The sequence below is a fragment of the Podarcis vaucheri genome (assembly GCF_965113315.1).
Source record: "Podarcis vaucheri genome assembly, chromosome: 2".
NCBI lineage: Eukaryota > Metazoa > Chordata > Lepidosauria > Squamata > Lacertidae > Podarcis > Podarcis vaucheri.
The window spans coordinates 120,795,124-120,815,251 of record NC_138760.1 but is presented as its reverse complement, the minus strand read 5'-3'; the positions used below and the strand labels follow the sequence as shown (position 1 = coordinate 120,815,251).

Here is a 20,128-nt window from a genome sequence, read left to right as displayed (position 1 = left end):
GTAGCTTGCCTTGGGCTGCCAGTGGCTGGGAATCACAGGTGGGGAGAACAGGGCTGTTGCACAGCTGGGCTCTGCGTGTTCTGAAGAGGGATGTGAGAGGCAGATGGGGCTCGTCAACCTGGGAAGGGAGCCCATCTAGGAGAAGGAAAACGCTGATCCTCCGCTGCCTTGCAGGATATCTATACAGCTGACTGTGCCCCCAAATACCCCAGTAATAAGATCATTAAGTTCACAGATGATACAACGGTGGTTGGTTTAATCACGGCTGGAGAGGGGGAGGCGGCCTACAGGAAGGAAGCTGAGCAGTCGGGGGAGTGGTGCAGGAAAAACAACTTACTCCTTAACTTAAAGAAAACAAAAGAGATTATTGTGGATTTTAGGAAATGTAAATTGAATATTCAGCCATTTATTATTGAGGGGAAGTGCGTGGAACAGGTCTCAGTGTTTCGATTTCTGGGAATAGAGTTGAGAGATGACCTAACCTGGGGAGAAAACAGCAAAGACCTGATGAAGAGAGCACAGCAGAGGTTATATTTTCTGAGAATCCTCCGGAAAAATAATCTCTCAAAGGACCTGGTGATGGCATTTTACCATTGTACTGTGGAGAGTGTATTAACCTATGGTCTGTGTGTGTAGTTTGGGAGCTGCACGGTCAGGGGGAAAACAATGCTGTCCAGGGTTGTAAAGACTGCGGAGAGAATAATTGGGTGCACTCTTCCCACCTTGGATCAAAACTATGCTTCCAGGTGCCATAAGAAAGCTGCAGAGATAGTGCAGGATAGTGTGCACCCCGGAAATGATCTCTTTCAGCTTCTGCCTTCTGGAAGAAGGTACAGGGTTATAAAGACTAGGACTAGCCGCCTGAGAAACAGTTTCTATCCAAATGCAATTTTGGTTTTAAATGCAGGGTAAGGAGTCTCTATGGGAGTATATTGTATTTAATTATGGGAATCAGTGTTTCTAGGGGGTTAACCAGGCCGGGATAGCAGGCTTGTTGGTTTTTGAATGTCTTGTGTAGATTTTTCAATTTCGTTGTTCTGTATGGAACAATGACAATAAAGATTATTGTATCGTATCGTAAGAAAAGGCTCAGGAGTAACCCGACACAAATCCGGAGTCGGGTCCCTAAGACAGTTGGATGGCGCCTTGTACACCTCCTTCCGGCAAGTCCTGCAGCCCAGCTGCTGCCAAATGCCTTGCTCTGCTTTCCGGTGGACCACATCAGCGAGGACAAGAGGGGAGTCTTGTGGTCTGAGCAGCTCAGGACTTCCAGACACATGGCCCAGTCTTGCACCCCATGGAGGAGGTGCATTTCCTGTTTGCACCTTTGCTCTCTTCTGCCCTTTGCATCTATCGTTTCTTTCCCCCTCTTTAAATTGTGTGTGCATGCTGACGCACAAACAGCTCAAGAACACGCAAGGAAGTTTTATTATGATGACCACACTAAAGCGCAACCGTGCATAAAAACGACAAACTTTTCTTGCAAGGGCGGCCAACTGCTGCCGTTTTATCTTAGCTTTGCAACGCAGCAGCTGGCAACTGCGGACGTGGGCAGCGAGGGTTTGCAGGTGGGCTGCCATACATAAGCCGGGCAAAAAACCCTATTGCAATTGAGTTCTTGGGTTGTGATTCTGCCTGGTTTGCTACTACTTAAAATAAAAATTAAAAAACAGGTAACTATCACACAGATAATATTTGGTGCATTTGCACTTGCCTTTACAGGTAAGAACAAAAAGGGGGTTCCGCTCTGCTGGGATACTTTGCATAGGCCCACAAGAGCTGCACCCTGAATGTGTAGTGCGGACAGGGATGGCAGGATGGAGGAAAACAGCTCCATTTGTAGAGCCGCTATTTTAATTACATTTCCATATGATTGCATTACGGGACACAGCGTGGAAGCAGCTAAATAAGACAGTACCCAACACCATTGCTTTATAAAAGATTGGAAGCATGTAAAACCGATCTCTTTCAAAGCAAGCATCAATCAGCTGAATTTACATTTCAATTGCACACACACACACACACACACACACACAAACACGAACACCCCAATACATTCTGACCCTAATTTTAGAACAGGAAAGACTATGGACTATGGAAAATGTTGAAAGACTACAGCTCCAATGATCATTGGCCACACTGACCAGGGCGAAGTCTGGCAACATCAGGAGGACCATAAAAGATTGCTGTGAGGCTACAGCGCAAGATGGTGGATTAATCTAGCAAAAAGTGGTGGTTCTAACAGCTTAATGCCTCCTAAAGACAGTTATAGATCTCTGATCTAGAACATCAGGTTATCCTGCCTTTGGGGCAGGAATTACTAGCATCACACATACCTAACATCTGCTATTTGTTTATCAGTGTGGCCTTTCTTTTTCTTCTTCTCTGCCCACCTGAGGAAGAGGTAGAACCACAGAATCATAGAGTTTTGGAAGGGACCCTGACGATCATCTAGTCCAACCCCCTGCAATGCAGGAACTTTTTGCCCAATGTGGGGCTCGAACCCACAACCCTGAGATTAAGAGCCTCAAGCTGTGTCCCAGCAGACTCAGAAACGTACTGACTTTCCATGGCTCCCAATAAACATATCACACTACTGCTTCTGCCACCAGTTCAGGCCATTATGCTCGTAGACGGGTTAGAAGGAAACGTTTGTTGAGGACAGAAAGCTTAGCCGGGAATCAAATATGGTGCTGCATTGGAGAGAGGCTGCCTCAGTTTTGCACCCACCCTCTTTTTTCTTTTTCTACAACACAGGATACCTTCACAGTATGAAACTTTTTCAAATTTCTCAGTCCATGCTGCCTTGCTCAGTTTAGGCCTCGCAAGGGTTCCGTCTTTCGGTGCAATGGGTCTCAAGTCACTAGAACCACATCTGTTGGAGGGAGGAGTCTGCCGGGGGACTCAGGCACTGCATGGGGAAGGAAGTGTGCGCCCCCAGCAAGGACGGCCCACCGAGACCAGGAGGGAGAGCCGAGCGCTGGTCTTCCATCCGGGTGCCTTGGGCTTTGAGCAGCAAATCCAGTAGGCCCTGAATTCCTACTGGGATGGGGGGCTCTGTGCGCTGGTCTTCGAGACGCTGGCTCTGTAAGGAAAAGAGGAGATGCTGAGCTCTGCTAGCCGACTGAGAGCCAACATGGCGTAATGGTTAGAGTGTTGGACTAGGACTTAGGAGAACAGGGTTCAAATCCCCGCTCAGCCATGAAGCTCGCTGAGCGACGTTGGAGTCAGCTGCCATCTCCTAGCCTAATCCATCTCACAAGGTTATTGTGAGGATGAAATGAGGATTGTCCTAAGACAGCTACATCAAGTCCTGCATTTCCAATGTTTAGAGTATGAGTGCCATAATTTAGAAAGCCAAAACAGCACCACATGCACAAATGGGAGGTATTAGCAAACTTGAGGAAACACCAAGACTTGCAGAAGAACAGGGGGGAATGTATTTGGGGGGGAAACACCCTAATGTTTGGGGGAACCTCGGAAACAGTCCATGAGGACTAGGGATATAGGAAGTTAGCAAGGTCCTTTCCAAGCCTTGTTTCTTGCAATCAGCGCTGCTGCAGTTCAGCTTCTGTTAAAAACTATGTCAGTTACCTTGCTGTGGCTGAATGTAATGTAATTAATCACATTGTCATTGTGTGATTCCATCCCATTCGCTTCAATGCAAAGGAAATGTCAGAATTGGGGGGCGGGGCGGGCGGGCAGACGTACAACGACCCTATAACAAATACCAGTGACCCTATAACAAATACCAGTCGTATTAATTTGCCTGAGGCCTTGGTTCCTGACTACAAACGAGCAGGGAAACTTCTGTGTCTGCTTGGAGGAGAATTTGCTGCCATTCTTAAGGAGGACTGAGCATGCTCAGTAGCCACAAGAGGCTGACTGACTGCTGGGGGGGTTGCAATCCTGAGTAGAAGCACTCCATGCTGCAACATTTTGTTGCAGATCCCGCTGTAGTTGGATTTCAGGATAGGTACAGTGGTGCCTCGCAATACGAAAATAATCCGTTCCGCAAGTCTCTTCGTCTAGCGGTTTTTTTGTCTTGCGAAGCAACCCTATTAGCGGCTTAGCGGATTAGCGCTATTAGCGGTTTAGCTGTTTAGCGGCTATTAAAGGCTTAGCGGCTTAGCGGCTAAAAGGCTATTAGCGGCTTAGAAAAAGGGGGGGAGCGAAAAAAATTGCAAGACTTGCAAGACATTTTCGTTTTGCGAAGCAAGCCCATAGGGAAATTCGTCTTGCGAAGCGCATTGAAAAACGGAAAACCCTTTCGTCTAGCGGGTTTTTCGTCTTGCGAGGCATTCATCTTGCGGGGCACCACTGTAATGTTAACCACCCTGGGAACGTCAGACGGAAGGGAAGTATCAACATTTTCATCATCATCAACATCAAGAGGATCTGCTAGCACCAATGTCCACCCAGGCCTTCTCTGGAGACCTCATCGCTCACCTGATGAGCCAAGATAGTGTCATAGAGCTTCTCTTCAGAGACCCTCGAGTTGCCCGCACACATTTCCGCAGCCTCCTCAAAATCAGCCCGCTGGTCATCAAGCCTCCGGGCCTGGGCTTTGGCCACCATGTCAAAAAACTCCTCCGCTTGGAGAGAGGTCAGCGAAGAGAAGAAGACTGGGAGAAGAGAGGAAAGAGAACAGATTGTGTAGCAGAACAGCCATACGCAGAGGGCAGAAGGATAACAGGGAATCCTGGGTGTCCTCCAGCGTCACCCAATCAAAACATTAACTGGTTTGAAGTTTCTAGCCCTCATGACTGTCAACCAAAGTTTGGAAATACTGAGGTCTGCTGAAACCGCCAGGCGTATTGTCAGTAGTTGAATTTCGTGGCCCTCCAGAGGTGGTTTGGCCAGGTGTTGAGGCCCCAGGGCTCACAATCTGAGGTCTCCCACCTGTGCTCCAGAACGGTTCTCCCTACCCAAAGTTAGCATGTACAAGTCTGTGCCACATGAGCCTGTGCTCTGAGACTTCAAAGTACCTACCCCCCCCCCCCGGAAAACTGTTGGTGGAAGCCAAAAGGCTTCCCTCACCAGGGGACCATTTGGAGTAAGAGGATCCTAGGGAGCTGGGCTTTCGGCAACCACCCCTTCAGTTCCCCTGCATCACTTCTTCAAATACTACTACTACTACTACTAATAACAACAACAACAACAACAACAACAAGTAGAAGAAGAACAACTTATTATTTATACCCCGCCCATCTGGCTGGGTTTCCCCAGCCACTTTGAATGGCTTCCAACAGAATTAAAAGCACAGTAAAATATCATACATTAAAAACTTCCCTAATCAGGGCTGCCTTCAGATGTCTGCTAAAAGTCAGATAGTTGTTTATTTCCTTGTCATCTGGTGGGAGAGCGTTCCACAGGGTGGGTGCCACCACCAAGAAGGCCCTTTGCCTGGTTCCCTGTAACCTCACTTCTCGCAGTGAAGGAGCTGCCAGAAGGCCCTCGGCGCTGCACCTCAGTGTCCGGGCTGAATGATGGGGGTATACTGGGGGTATACTGGGCCATGGCTGTTTAGGGCTTTAAAGGTCAGCACCAACACTTTGAATTGTGCTCGGAAACGTACTGGGAGCCAATGTAGGTTTTCAAAGGAAGGATATGCCTGGAAATCTTTGGAGAAGACTGCAACATTCTAGTCCAATAAATATTGTTATAAGTTTTCTTTTGGCAGGGGAGGTTGAACCCCCAAAATTAATAAATGGTAGTATTTTGGTTATTTGAGATGTGAAGAGAGAAATACAAGCTGCAGAGGAATTCCTGGGCTAGCCTGAGGTGTGAACAGAGACTGGGGATTTGGAGGGTTGTGAGAGGAAAGAGTGTCTTTAACAAGGTGTGTTGGGAAGAGGAAGGGAGAACAAAGACAAGAGATCCATTTTGGGCAGATGCCCTTGACTCCAGGGCTGTGGGAAAGACACCCCTCTTGAAAGGAACATGCTGTAAGATCTGAACTCCCTCCCTCCAAACTCAGATATAAATATGGGAATAAGCCATATTTCTGAAAGCTACAACTGTCTCCGCCATGCCTTCAATTCTCCAAAGGCACAGAGGCCCTGGATGAGGGCCAAGACCCCGGGAATCCCGAAGGCATAGACGACTGCAAATATACCAAATGCCTATTAGCACTGTTATAAGAATTCTAAGGTCTCGAATATAAATTAAATGTTCATAAATGTACAAGGCAAATACATACATAACCCACATGTCTGAAATAGTACAGGAGAGCAATCCTGAAGCCATTTTGATTCTCCCAAATTGACCTCAAATGTTTCTCTGCAAGGAGGAAGGAAATGGGAACCCCCCCCCCACTGTCTTTTGCTTACAAATCCTGTCTTAAAGTGCGTATTTGTGCATGAATAGGGTGAGCCTGTGACCTGGAGTCAGGAACTAAAGTATTAACCATCACAAAAGAATGTCCAGACTGCCCAGGTAATGCAGTCAGTGACTATTATCAGGTACCCTGGCAGACAGGATTTCTGCTGTAGACTGCCTCCTCCTGTGATGGGCGTATGATGTTTCAGGGGGTGGTGGTCTTGGGCTACAGGGTGGGCAATTTCAAGAGTCTATATAAGGGCTTGTACACCATTGTTCGGGGTTCTCCTCCCTCCTGCCTGTGGTGAGTGGGGACCCTGTTGCAGCAGTTTAATAAAGATCATGCTTACTAGCTGCTTTGCTTTTCAATATACTCTGGTTGGCCTCTGTTAATTTCTCCGACCAAAAGGGAACCCACTTAAGGACTCCAGAATGGGCTCCAGAATGTGCCATAAGGGAAAAGGAGCAGGTTTTTTCTTATAACAGCACGGATATAAAACATGGATGAATATACTGTCTGTTGTTGTTTTCAAAAGCATTCAAATTAAAACAAAACCTGAAAACTTGCAGGGGTTGCTCTTAGGTTTAGCTTGCTCAAGGTGAGTTGCAGCAGCCCTGAGCCAAGCAAATGTCTCCGGCGTCTGACTTCCTCATAATCAACAGAAACTTCTGCAAACTGCTGTCGAGCGCAGTGTACTTTAGCACCTACACACTGGGAGCATCCGGGACAAGAACAAATAGCGTCTCTTTCTTTCTTTTTGAAGTTCAGAAGCTTTTTGCCTATTTCTAAATAAACACCTTCCTTAAAGAAATGAGCAGTTCATGCAAAAAGGCTAGATTTTGCAGACGGGTTTCTGCAGCCTTTCTGAAAAAGTTGAGCCTAATGGAAAAAGTAATTCCAGCCCCCTTCAGCTTAATGATTGGTGCAGGGTTCTTTTTTTGGTTTCATGAGAAGTACAGGAAGTATAATCTTGACGGAGTCAATAAGGGTTAGCAAAAGGTTTACAGGATTTTGTTTGCGATAATTAGGAAGTCAGAAAATAGATGCAGCTCATTTTGTCAAACATTTGGTTTCAATCTTGCGCTATACACAGACACTAAAAATAGCCTAAGGGCAGGATCAGGCCAAAATTGTTTTGTTTTGTTTTATAATCCTTTCCTCCTAGGGTTTTGGGGCCATGTACAAGGGCATCTCCCCCACTCTTCCTCCCTCCCCCACTTTATCCGCACAACAGCACTGCAAAGCAGGCCAGTATGAGAGATGGTGACTGGCCCAGGGTCACCCGCTGAGTTTTGGGGGCGACTGGGAATGTGAACATGGGTCTCATTGGTGCTATGGTGACACAACTCCATGCACCGTACACTTAAAACACGCGCAAACCACATTACTTCCCCCAAAGAATCCTAGGAACTGTAATGTGTTAAGGGTGCTAGGAACTGTAACTGTGTGAGGATTCTTTGGGAGAAGAAATAATGTGCTTTAAAGGTAAAGGGACCCCTGACCATTAGGTCCAGTCGTGGGCGACTCTGGGGTTGCGGTGCTCATCTCGCTTTACTGGCCGAGGGAGCCGGCGTACAGCTTCCGGGTCATGGGGCCAGCATGACTAAGCCGCTTCTGGCGAACTAGAGCAGCGCACGGGAACGTCGTTTACCTTCCCCCCGGAGCGGTACTTGTTTATCTACTTGCACTTTGACGTGCTTTCGAACTGCTAGGTTGGCAGGAGCAGGGACTGAGCAACGGGAGCTCACCCCGTCGTGGGGAATCGAACCGCCAACCTTCTGATCGGCAAGCCCTAGGCTCTGTGGTTTAACCGACAGCGCCACCCGCGTCCCTTTTTAATGTGCTTTAAATAAAAGTTAAAGCAACTTTTAAGTTAAAGCCCCTGTGGTAATGCAGGCATCTCCCACTTAAACACACAGGAACTGGTCTGCTAAAATAAAGTTGTTAACCCTGCGGGATTTGACATCTTTCCGCAGGGCCTGCAAGACGGAGCTGTTCTGCCAGGACTTTGGTCGGGGTTCAGTCTGATTCTTTTCTTTCTGTATAAGAACAAGCAGTAAAGAGGCCTCCTAGCCCACTCACAGGTCCTTTACAGTTGGCCCTGGAAAATATTAACCACTCTCAATTTTACCCGTGGACTGCCATCTGTCCAGATTTTAATTTGCTCTGAACTAATTTTAAGATGTATTTTAACTAATTGATTGCCTCTTTTTCTGTTCTTATGTTCTTTGTATACTGTCTTAGTTTCATGATGTTAGCCGCCCTGAGGGCGGGGTACAAATAAAAAGTTATTTATTTAATATTTATTTATTTGGGAAAGGAGGTCTCATACACACCATAGATGTGCAGAAGCACATGCCTTCTGCCAAAGAATCCTGGGAGCTGTAATCTGTCAAGCATACTAAGGATTGTAGCTCCGCAAAGGGAAAGTTCCTTTGTGATCTGAATGTGTTTTCCATGCATGGTGTGGATTTGACGAGCAATAGCAAGCTGGTGTTCTCATCTTACCCGCCTGGTCTTTCTCCATCTCCCCCGTAGGAGTGGCTGGCAGGGACCTCCAGGGCCGCGTGGGATCCGTCTGCCGTGTTCTCTGCTTTGGACGCAAAAGAGGACCCGGGTTTGGCAGGAGACTGAGGTCGTCTTGAGAGGAGGCCTGGATCTGCTGTGGAGCAGGAAGCAAGGTTGAAAGTAAGTCTCTAACCTTCCTAGAAAGGTTATGGGGTGCAATGAGTGAGTGCCTTCCAACAATTTCTCTGAAATTAGAGTGACAATTTCTCTGAAATTGGTACAAGGCATGCAAGCTCCACCCCCCAGTCGTTCTTAGACTCCTTATTGGGTGAGCAACGCAGCCAAGCAACACAGTTGGAGCCTCCCTCCTCCCTGGCCGGCAGGGAGGGAGGGAGAGGAGCTGCTTCCTTTGAAACCTGGGAAATTTAAGGGACATCATCAATAAGGGACAGCAGCAGGACACGGCGCTGGGATAAGGGACTTTCCCGCCAAATAAGGGACGGTTGACAGCTATGGGTGTGGCCGCCTTGACCAATCATAGACAGGAACGGCTAGGAGCTAGGTGGAATCACAGATCTGTAAAAAAGTGTGGATTTGCACACACTGGCCAGTTTCTCTTGACTTGAAATGTTCTTTTGGGGCTTCTCAGAAGTACGTAAAGGCACGAAGTGGGCAGGGAGAACGCCGGCCCGCAATGATGCCCACCTGATAGGTGCCGGAACTGTGCTCCGGCTGAAAAATGTAGACATCCTGTTTTGCTCAACCAGCAGACCCTCCGGCTGCCAGCCCTCACTGGATGCGAGTTCCCCTTTTCATTTGTGCTCCTGCACACCTCTTGGGGCTCGGCCTAGCATGCTAATACGGCCCTCTTGTTTCCTAGCGGTCCCATTTTTCCTTTGATTCTGTTGGCACTCAGCCTCCCAGATTTGTTTTTAGAGGGAACGATATCGGCAGCTGCCATTTTCAGTGGCGCACGTGCAGTTTAAGAATGCGAGAAGGGGCTGGCTGGATCAGGCCAATGACCCATCTGGTTCTCACATTTAAGTTCAAGCTTGGGGTACCACTGGCTGGTGGGAACTGTAGTTCAGCAGCACCCGGTAGGCCAAAGGTGCTGCTTGGCCCTTATTCCTCTGAGAGGTACATCAGCCCCTTACCTGTTCCTCTGTGGCTGTTGCGCTGACATCCAGTCGCATCTCTTCTTCCACTATCACATCCATTTCCTCCATCCTTCCTTTGGTTTAGTCTCTGCCTTCTGGCCAAAGACTCTTGTGGCCAAATACGCAGAGAAATCGCTTTCCCCCTAGTCCTGGGCAACAGAGAAGAAAGGAGATTAGCGGATTCCTTGTCCCCCAAAAGTCTCATCCCAGAATGTAGCAGTTCCTGCTTTCGAAAGAATGGTAGGGTGTTTGGAGAAGAAAATATTATGCTCCAGCTAAATCTCTAGTCTCTGAGCCCTGTCAATTCATAAGAACCGAAGAAAATAGCTCATAAAAAGGTAAAGGGACCCCTGACCATTAGGTCCAGTCGTGACCGACTCTGGGGTTGCGGTGTTCATCTCGCTTTATTGGCCGAGGGAGCCGACGTACAACTTCCGGGTCATGTGGCCAGCATGACTAAGCCGCTTCTGGCGAACCAGAGCAGCGCACGGAAACATCGTTTACCTTCCCACTGGAACAGTACCTATTTATCTACTTGCGCTTTGACATGCTTTCGAACTGCTAGGTTGGCAGGAGCAGGGACTGAGCAACGGGAGCTCACCCTGTCGCGGGGATTCAAACCGCCGACCTTCTGACCGGCAAGTCCTAGGCTCTGTGGTTTAACCCACAGCGCCACCCGCGTCCCACAAAATAGCTCATGAGAAGGAATAAAAAACAAACATCAGGAAAGGAAGGGTGGGAAGTCAAGAAGAAACTTTGTATGTTTTTTAAAAAATATATATGATGATAAATGCTTTGAAATATTGTTGGAGACAGTCATATATATATATATATATATATATATATATATATGCAGGTTTTGGTGTCTTCGGGTGTCTTCCCGTGTAAGAGTCGGTGTGTCTGTGCGACGTTTCGACGAGGTCTCACTCGTCATCTTCAGGCTGGTGCTTTCGGCTTCTTGTTACTGGAACAGAGGGCTCTGAAATCACCCAAGATATCCCTCAAGTAATTAAGGAACAAAAGAAGAAAAGGCACACTAATCTAGGAACTTCCTCTCTGCCCAGAACGTTGGAGGCTATACACCACACCCCTCAACAGTATTTATAGGAACTCAAACACCAGACTCTGCTCTGTTCCAGTAACAAGAAGCCGAAAGCACCAGCCTGAAGATGACGAGTGAGACCTCGTCGAAACGTCGCACAGACACCCCGACTCTTACACGGGAAGACACCCGAAGACACCAAAACCTGCATTCCTGTACCCGTGAAAATCTACGAAAGCATATATATATATATATATATATATATATATATATATATATATATATATATATATATGAAGAAGATAGCTCAGTTGGTATCAGCATGGTCCTGATAATATCAAGATTGCAAGTTCAATTTGCGAATGGGATAGTGGCATATTTCTACATTGCAGGGGGCTGGACCAGGGTTCCTTCCAACTCTACAAAGCATTGCTGGATCAGGCGAATGGCTCACCACGTCCAGCATGCTGTTCTCACCGTGGCCGACCGGGGGCCTTTTGGGGGAACCCCCAAGCAGGACCCCAGCGCAAGAGCCCCCACACAATTTAGCCTGGAGAAGAGGAGGTTAAGGGGTGATATGATAGCCATGTTCAAATATATAAAAGGATGTCACATAGAGGAGGGAGAAAGGTTGTTTTCTGCTGCTCCAGAGAAGGGGACACGGAGCAATGGATCCAAACTACAAGAAAGAAGATTCCACCTAAACATTAGGAAGAACTTCCTGACAGTAAGAGCTGTTCGACAGTGGAATTTGCTGCCAAGGAGTGTGGTGGAGTCTCCTACTTTGGAGGTCTTTAAGCAGAAGCTTGACAACCATATGTCAGGAGTGCTCTGATGGTGTTTCCTGCTTGGCAGGGGGTTGGACTCGATGGCCCTTGTGGTCTCTTCCAACTCTATGATTCTATGATTCTATGATTCTAATTTCCAGCAACTGGTATTCAGAAACATTGCTGAGTGCCACTGAATGCATTAACTGAACCCAGTTAATTCATCATCTGTGGCCATCAACGTGCACAACATTTTTATATGTTAGCAAAAACACCCTCTCTTCCCCCCCCCTTTCCCCCCAAACAATAGCTCCTTGATCTGAAGAGTTTAAAGCTAAATTTGGACAGCTGGGAGACAATAGAAGGAAGGGGAGGGTCGCAGCGGAAACTGGGCCATGAGGGCAAGCAGGGCACTGCCCACCAAGGGCAGCTTGCCCTCACCCAGCCTGCCCCTGCCTGCCTTCTGACCACCAGGCTGAGATGTGGCTCGGCCTGCCAGATTCCTCTTCCTCCTCCTCAGATTCCTTAGTGTTTTCCCTTGTAGAACTCAGCTGGCAAGATGACACTGATAGCTCAGTGGGCCAGGCACAAGACTCTCCCAACTCCGCAATCCCGTGATTCTTTGAAACCAGAGTAAGTTGGTGCCACCTATTTCTTGCTCGGCCTGCCATTGGCTACACTTACTGTCCGTCTCATCGTGTTCCACGCCATCAGTCCCATGCGCACCAGGTTCCTCTGGGAAAGGCTGCAAAAGAATTAAAGTAGGGGGGCCAACTGACCTGGGAAATGTGGCCTTGCCTGCTCCTGCACCTTATATCGGTCGTTCGCTGTGAAGGTCAACAGCTGCACAGGTTGGATTTTATTTCAAAAAGTGTTGGCTTTTGGCGAATTTCCTTAGCTCAGAAAATTTCGCTTTTTCCTTTTCTTTTTGAGAATGTGTAAAAGAAAGCTAAGCAACTTTGCCAGATTAAAAGCTCAAAAAGCATTTGTGTCTGGATTTTCACTTTTTGAAATATGGCAACCCTCAGTTAAATCACTTCCATGCATGCCCAATCAAAATAAAGAAACTCTCACAAAACATCAAAGAGAGCAAAATATTGTTATGAGTTCGGGAGGGGGCGCTAGATGCCCCTAAATTTGTTATGATGTAGTAAAAGTTAAAATTAATCAAGGCTTGATTAAACTTTGCCGAAGATGGAAATCGACAGGATTTAGTTACACTCATGAGCCAAGCCATCTGGGCAGAGCTAGCTGGATCGGCCATCAGCAGGGGACAAAGGCCATTTACCTTCCCGCCGGAGCGGTACCTATTTATCTACTTGCACTCTGATGTGCTTTCGAACTGCTAGATCGGCAGGAGCAGGGACCGAGCAACAGGAGCTCACCCCGTCGCGGGGATTCAAACCGCCGACCTTCTGATCGGCAAGCCCTGGGCTCTGTGGTTTAACCCACAGCACCACCCGCATCCCTCAGGTTGTTTATATGCGTCAGTAATACCATATATCATAATGAAGACACCACAGTCTCTGCTGTGCCTCATGCCCAAAAGGAACAATAAACCCTGGAGCTGCAGGAATATCACCCTCTCACGGAGACTGGGGTGACGTGTCACAATATCAAAACAAAGCATGATAGATTAAGATCCAATAGAAAAGACAACAAAGATCAGCACCGAAAGCTGAAAAAATGAAGTCCAATTTAGGGTTGCCAACTCACCCCCCCTTGCTGCGCTCCTGCGCCTTTTAAGAACTGCATGACGAGCAGAAGCTAAATGCATGGGCGGGAATAAACTTCCCCTTTTGAATTTCTTCCTGCCACGCAGCTCTTAGGGGCACAGGAGCCTTGGCTGAGAAAGCCAGGTGGCGCCACCCCTCCCTTCCTCCTCATTCTGCTACGGCACCAGAGGGTGGCCCTGGCTGTCAGCTGCCTGCTCCTCTGTGGCCTCAATGCTCCTTGTACAACTTGGCAGGGACGAGGATAGGGACCAAAGGAGCAGGAGATGTTTCTGGTCCTGCCTGTCACTGGCTCTCCCTATTGCCCCATAAGTCGCCACCGCCACCCATACCAGACTAGACTTCTCCCCTCCCTGTGGTCAGGCAAAACATGTCAAGTCATGGGCCCGCAGCGGGGAGGGAAGGTTGTTGTTTTCAGTTTCTTCTCCAAATTCTGGGCTGAGTCACAGAGCTTGGTCTGTGTCACAGGACTAATCGCGCACAGGCTCAGCCCCCTAACCTAGGTGGCCAGCTGAAAAAGAGAAGAGGGCCCCACAGCCGTTTTGAAAGGGGAATTTCAAACCCGGGATGGCAAGTTACTACACCTGCGGAGAAATTCCGCTTTCCACCCAAGTCTGAAAGTTGCCACCAGCACCGTTTTCTTTATCGAACCCTCCCCAAAGTTTCCTTTTTAAAAAATACCAAGGACATAGCTATGGAAACACAAGGCATAATGGTAAAGGAAAGAGGGTTTCTGGGAATGTGCAAAGTTCCCGTTCCCGTTGGTGCCTTTCAGGCACTCCTACCTGCTCCCCGCACCCCACCCCTGCAATCTGCTTCTCTGAAGAAGTGTTTGTGTGTGGCTGAGGGGTGTGAAGTACAATAGGGTCCTGCAACAAAATGTTGCAGTGTGGAGAGCTCATATTCAGAGTTCCAACAACATATAAAAACACCCAAAACATCGGACATTAAAAACTTCCCAATACAGAGTTGCCTTCAGATGTCTGCTAAAAGTCAGATAGTTGTTTATTTCCTTGACATCTGGTGGGAGCGTGTTCCACAGGGCAGGAGCCACTACCGAGAAGGCCCTCTGCCTGGTTCCCTGTGTAACCTCACTTCTTGCAGTGAGGGAACCACCAGAAGGCCCTTGGAGGAGAACCTCAGTGTCCAGGCTAAATGTTGGGGTTTGAGATGCTCCTTAAGGTACTCACTTCTGTCTTCCCACCCACCCCCCATCATTGTTTTTTTGTCCCTATCCCCCCTACATGTACACACACACAAAGGCCACTTTTACACCACTTGAACATTCCTGGGAATTGTAGTTTGTTAAAAGTGCCGAGAAACTTGTTACGAGACCATTTTCCCCTTCACGGAGCTACAATTCCCAGAGGGCTTTAGCAATCAATCCCTCTTCCCAGAAAATTTCTGAGTATTGTAGCTCTGTGAGGGGAACGGGGGCGTTCCAACAACTCTCTCAGTACCTTTAACTACAGTTCCCAGGCTCCTTTGGGGGAAGCCATGACTGCTTAAAGTGGTGTAACACTGATTTAATGGTAAGCCGCAGGTGTGGCCTTAATCTGCATTGCATGCCCACTAAATCACCAGACTGTTGGTGGGGGGTCTCCCCTTAGAATTTTTCCTCTAAAGATCTGGTCCACTTCTTTCTGCAAACCTCGGGGTTTTCCCCAAACCTGCTGATACTTCCCTTCAGTGTGTGAACTGTGCCGTTTTAAAGGTACATGCTTTGCATTCAGAAGGCCTCAGGTTTAATCCGCGGCACGCCCAGGTAGGACTCGCAAAAGACTCCTGCCATAAATCCAGCTGCTAGCCGGTGTATACTGAGCTCCATGAGCCAATGATCTGACTTAGTATAATGAAAGGCACTTTTCTATGGCCTGCAGCAAAATGTTGCAGCGCACTTCCGCAGCCTAAAATGATTGTGGCAGTCCAACAACATCCTGAGGGCCACAGGTTCCCCTTCCCTAGTGTAAACACGACCACGCTAGAGGGACCTAAGAGGTCTAACTCTGTATACGGCAGTTTCCGAGGTTCCTATGTCCGCACATCAAATTCTTTCAGAAGTGGCGCTTGCTAGAGAGAAAAGTCTGTCGGCACATGCTCCCATACCCTCCAACATTTCTCTGATGAAAATAGGCACTCCCATTCCACAATGATCATTTACTATAAATACTCCACACATCTTAGTAGGTTGCCCCAGCGACTCTGGGCGGCTTCCAACACAAATAAAAACATAATAAAACATTAAACATTGAAAGAAAACATCCGTATACAGGATTGCCTTCAGACGGCTTGGGGTTTGGATAACTCCATACCCTCCAACATTTCTCCAATGAAAATAAAGACGTTCTAAGGAAAAGTGGGGACATGGGCGGCGCTGTGGGTTAAACCACTGAGCCTAGGGCTTGTCGATCAGAAGGTCGGTGGTTCAAATCCCCACGATGGGGTGAGCTCCTGTTGCTCGGTCCCTGATTCTGCCAACCTAGCAGTTCAAAAGCACGTCAAAGTGCAAGTAGATAAATAGGTACTGCTCTGGCGGGAAGGTAAACGGCGTTTCCGTGCGCTGCTCTGGTTTGCCAGAAGCGGCTTAGTCATGCTGGCCACATGACCCGGAAGCTGTACGCCGGCTCCCTCGGCCAATAAAATGAGATGAGCACCACAACCCCAGAGTCGGCCACGACTGGACCTAAAGGTCAGGGGTCCCTTTACCTTTCCCTTTAAGGGAAAGTGGGACATTCTAGGATCAAATCAGAAACTGGGACAGCTTCTCTAAATCAGGGACGTCCCTGGAAAATAGGGTCTGTGCTCAAGAGTTAGTTTGGCCCTTAGCAACAACGCCAAGAAGGTCCTTTGGGAGAAGGAGGGAGAAATACTATGCAGCCTCAAGGGGACATTCAGATCAAGCTGCCAGGATTTCTAAATTCTAAACATGGCCAATCCTCATTCTCCAAAGGGCTTCCTCACACATGACACATTTCCTACCCAGAGAGGACACTCCCTGCAGGCCAAACTAGACCCAGCTGGCGTTGACGTGGTTTGCCCCTTGCTGCTGCTGCTGTTGTTTTTTAACAAACGTCCAATGGGCAGGCAATAGAGGGGGAGCTGATTGCATTTCTTTATTTACTGCACTGCCAAGCCAAACATTAGAATGAACAGATGCTGCAGAACATTCACAGGGCAACTTCAGTGCAGGGCTGCATTCAATTAGCAGAAGCCAATGCAAGGATTTCTTGCCCCCTCTCTGACCCTGTGCACCCCCTGCCCCCCAAATTGGCTCAGCGTAGATGGTTCCAGCTAGCAAGCTTGCACTGATGGAACAAGCTTAGCGCTATGATGAATTCCTCCTCCTGGCCAGGGCTTCTGCCTTCCCTCAGGGCAGACAGGTCCTTAAGAAGCCCTAAGGAAGATGGGGAGGGGTGGTACAGGAGAGAGGCTGCCCCACAATTCTTTCAGGCCCTTGACAGTTCCCTCAGAGGCCGGTGAAACAGACTATCCAGGCTTCCCTCAGGGCTTCTCCTCCCATGGCAAATCAGCAGGTGTAAGGAGGAGGCCCAATTCATAGAATCATAAAATTGTTGAGTTGGAAGGGACCCCGAGGGTCATCTAGTCCAACCCCCTGCAGTGCAGGAATCTCAGCGAAAACATCCATGACAGATGGCCATCTAACCTCTGCTTTAAAACCTCCAAAGAAGGAGAGTCCACCACCTTCTGAGGGGCGTCCTGTTCACTGTCAAACAGATCTTGCTGTCAGAAAGTTTTTCCTGATGTTTAGTCAGAATCTCCTTCCTCGTAACTTGAAGCCATGGGTTCGAGTCCTACCCTCCGGATTCGGATCAGGACCGGGTCACGGGCAACAACGTCACACGGTCAAGTTTAGTTTTGGCCCATGGCGAAAGGCATGAAACCGTTTACACACGACCTACAAGAGGGTATTATGCTTATTTATTTAGGTGGTTTATATGCCCCTTATTTGCGCAGCAGATAAGAATCCGTGAAAACCCATTAAAATAGCAGTCCATAAAACCACACGCGCCGTATTCCCAAGCCAGGTTCTCCTATCCCACCCTGCCTAGCTGTGTAAACAACACGCAAAACCACACAAGACCCATCTGTGCAAACCATGCCAGATGCGGCCCTGCGGAAACGCAACCGGACCCACACCTGCAGCAGACTGACGCACATGTGGGAATTTACACCTGGTGAAGCCGCCTTCAGCTGAGACGGGCCGTTGCCAGGTCTCCAACCGGCCAAGCGTCATCTCCTCTGACCAGCAGCATCTCTCAAGGGGCAGCAAACATGTCGGCCCTCCAGATGTTGCTGGCACCCAGCTCACATCCTCCCTGCTCATCGGCCGTGCTGGCTGGGGATGATGGAAGTTGGAGAACGCAGCAACATCTGGAAGGCGGCTCCACATTGGCTATCCTCAGAGACAAGCGCAGCTGTCCTCTCTGTGGTCCTCTTCTCAGGAGATGCCACTTCCCAGCACGGAAGTGACTTGCGTGCCGGAAACCTGTAACTTACGAAGCAAATTTTTAGGGCTGTTTTTGTGCTGGCAATTGTACTCTGCAGCGCTCACCTTTTTTTGGGGGGGGAGGTGTCGGTGTGGTCCCCCCCTCAGATTTATTCCTGCTGTTGCTGACAGTTCCACGTCCCCATTTTCCTTCCTTCCTTCCTTCCTTTTCCCCTTGCTTTTGCCCCAGTTGTTTAGTTCTGGCTGTAGTCTTCTCTCCTTCCTCCTTGCGCCTGGACTGTCGCTCAGCTCAGCTGTGGCTACGCCCCTATTTCTACACGGGAAGCCACTACTTCCTGCCTCCGCTGCTCATGCATTTGCTGCTCACTCGCTTTCGCCTCGGCTCCCTTCCCCACAAACCCCCTTCCTTTTATCTCCCCACCCACTCCTTGCGGCTGAGGAAGGAGGCAGGTGCACAGAGGCCTTGCCCTTTACTCAATCAGCCTTCGCTTCCTTCTCAAGAGACAGCAAGACCTGCTGGGAAAGCCCCTTTGCCCAGGAGCCTAGCTCTTTGCTCAGGGTCCCTCTGCAAAGCGATGCTCCGTCTCAGAATCCCAGAGACATTGAATTGTAGAGTTGGGGCCTGAGGATCATCTAGTCCAACCCACTTGCAACATGGAGATATGCAGCTGTCCTGTACAGGGATCGAACCTGCGGCCTCGGTATTATCAGTACCATGCTCTGTTTTCCAGCGATAGTCCCGAATTTAGAGAAGCCGTCCCAGTTTCTGATTTGATCTTGTCAAATAGGACGTCTCTATTTTCATCTGGGGAAATGTTGGAGGGTATGGAGTTATGCAGCCCTTGAGCCAGCCTTTAGAAGACACCTGAAGGCAGTCCTGTATGGGGAAGTTTTTTAATGTTTTATTATGTTTTTATTTATGTTGGAAGCTACCCAGAGTGGTTCGTCAACCCAGTCGGATGGGCAGGGTAATAGTAGTAGTAGTAATAAGGTAAAGTTAAAGGGACCCCTGACCATTAGGTCCAGTTGTGACTGACTCTGGGGTTGCGGTGCTCACCTCGCTTTATTGGCCGAGGGAGCCGGCATGCAGCTTGCGGGTCATGTGGCCAGCATGACTAAGCCGCTTCTGGCGAGCCAGAGCAGCGCACGGAAACGTCGTTTACCTTCCCTCCGGAGTGGTACCTATTTATCTACTTGCACTTTGACGTGCTTTCGAACTGCTAGGTTGGCAGGAGCAGGGACCGAGCAACGGGAGATCACCCCGTCACGGGGATTTGAACCAACCGCCGACTTTCTGATTGGCAAGTCCTAGGCTCTGTGGTTTAACCCACAGCGCCACCCACGTCTCTAGTAGTAGTAGTAGTAGTAGTAGTAGTAGTAATTGGATAGAATATCCCTGTTTTCATAGGAGAAATGATGGAGGGCGTGCCATCAGCTTGCTTTGTTTTATTTTGCACATTGGGAGGTGAAAAATGAACGCCACCTTCCCTCTCATGGAAAGTCCCAGGTTAATCCCTGACATCTCCACATATGGCTGGGACAGAGATCCTGCCCAAGTTGCTGAAGAGCTGCTGCTGCCAGTCAGTGCAGGCAATACTGAGCTCAATGGACCAAGTGGCCTTGAAGCAAGCATCAGAGCCAGCATAGATTCCCACAGACTGACTCATAAGGCAGCTTCTGCCACCCGTGTCGCATCGGGCTGCCATGTTGTTCCGCCACCTTGTGAGAGGAGCAGGTGGGTGGAAGGATGGCTGTGGACCAGCGGCACATATGCGCCCTGCAGAAATCTCACACTGCGTGTGAAACCGGGCTGGAGCTCAACAGCCTGGCACTTCAGGGTGGTTGTGTGGGCTTCATCGTTTAATCCTGGCTTTCACACAAAATATTCTGGCGGTTATCCCAGAGGTCAGAAAGCGGCCAAGCTGATTTTGTTCTGGTTGGGGTTAGCCAGGACCCTTCTGTGTCCTCGGGGGGGGGGAGAGAGAGAGAGAGAAAGGAAGGAAGGAAGGAAGGAAGGAAGGAGGGAAGGAAGGAAGGAGGGAAGGAAGGAAGGAAGGAAGGACAAGACTCCAGTACAGGGTTCAAAAGGAGCCAGACCTTATCCCTAGAAAACAACCCTGCGCTAAATTTT

The 20,128-nt window shown here is 48.8% G+C and overlaps 1 protein-coding gene across 1 annotated transcript; it reads right to left on the bottom strand.

The window, feature by feature from the left end:
- Positions 1-1,405: 1,405 nt before the first annotated feature.
- Positions 1,406-18,304, bottom strand: GPSM3 (G protein signaling modulator 3). Its single transcript, XM_082207552.1, has 5 exons — positions 18,103-18,304; positions 9,985-10,136; positions 8,831-8,984; positions 4,450-4,625; positions 1,406-3,085 (listed from the first exon to the last, which is right to left on the bottom strand). The coding sequence occupies exons 2-5, from the start codon at positions 10,054-10,056 to the stop codon at positions 2,864-2,866; spliced, it is 624 nt and encodes a 207-aa protein (XP_082063678.1). The 5' UTR covers positions 10,057-10,136; positions 18,103-18,304; the 3' UTR covers positions 1,406-2,863.
- Positions 18,305-20,128: the final 1,824 nt, after the last annotated feature.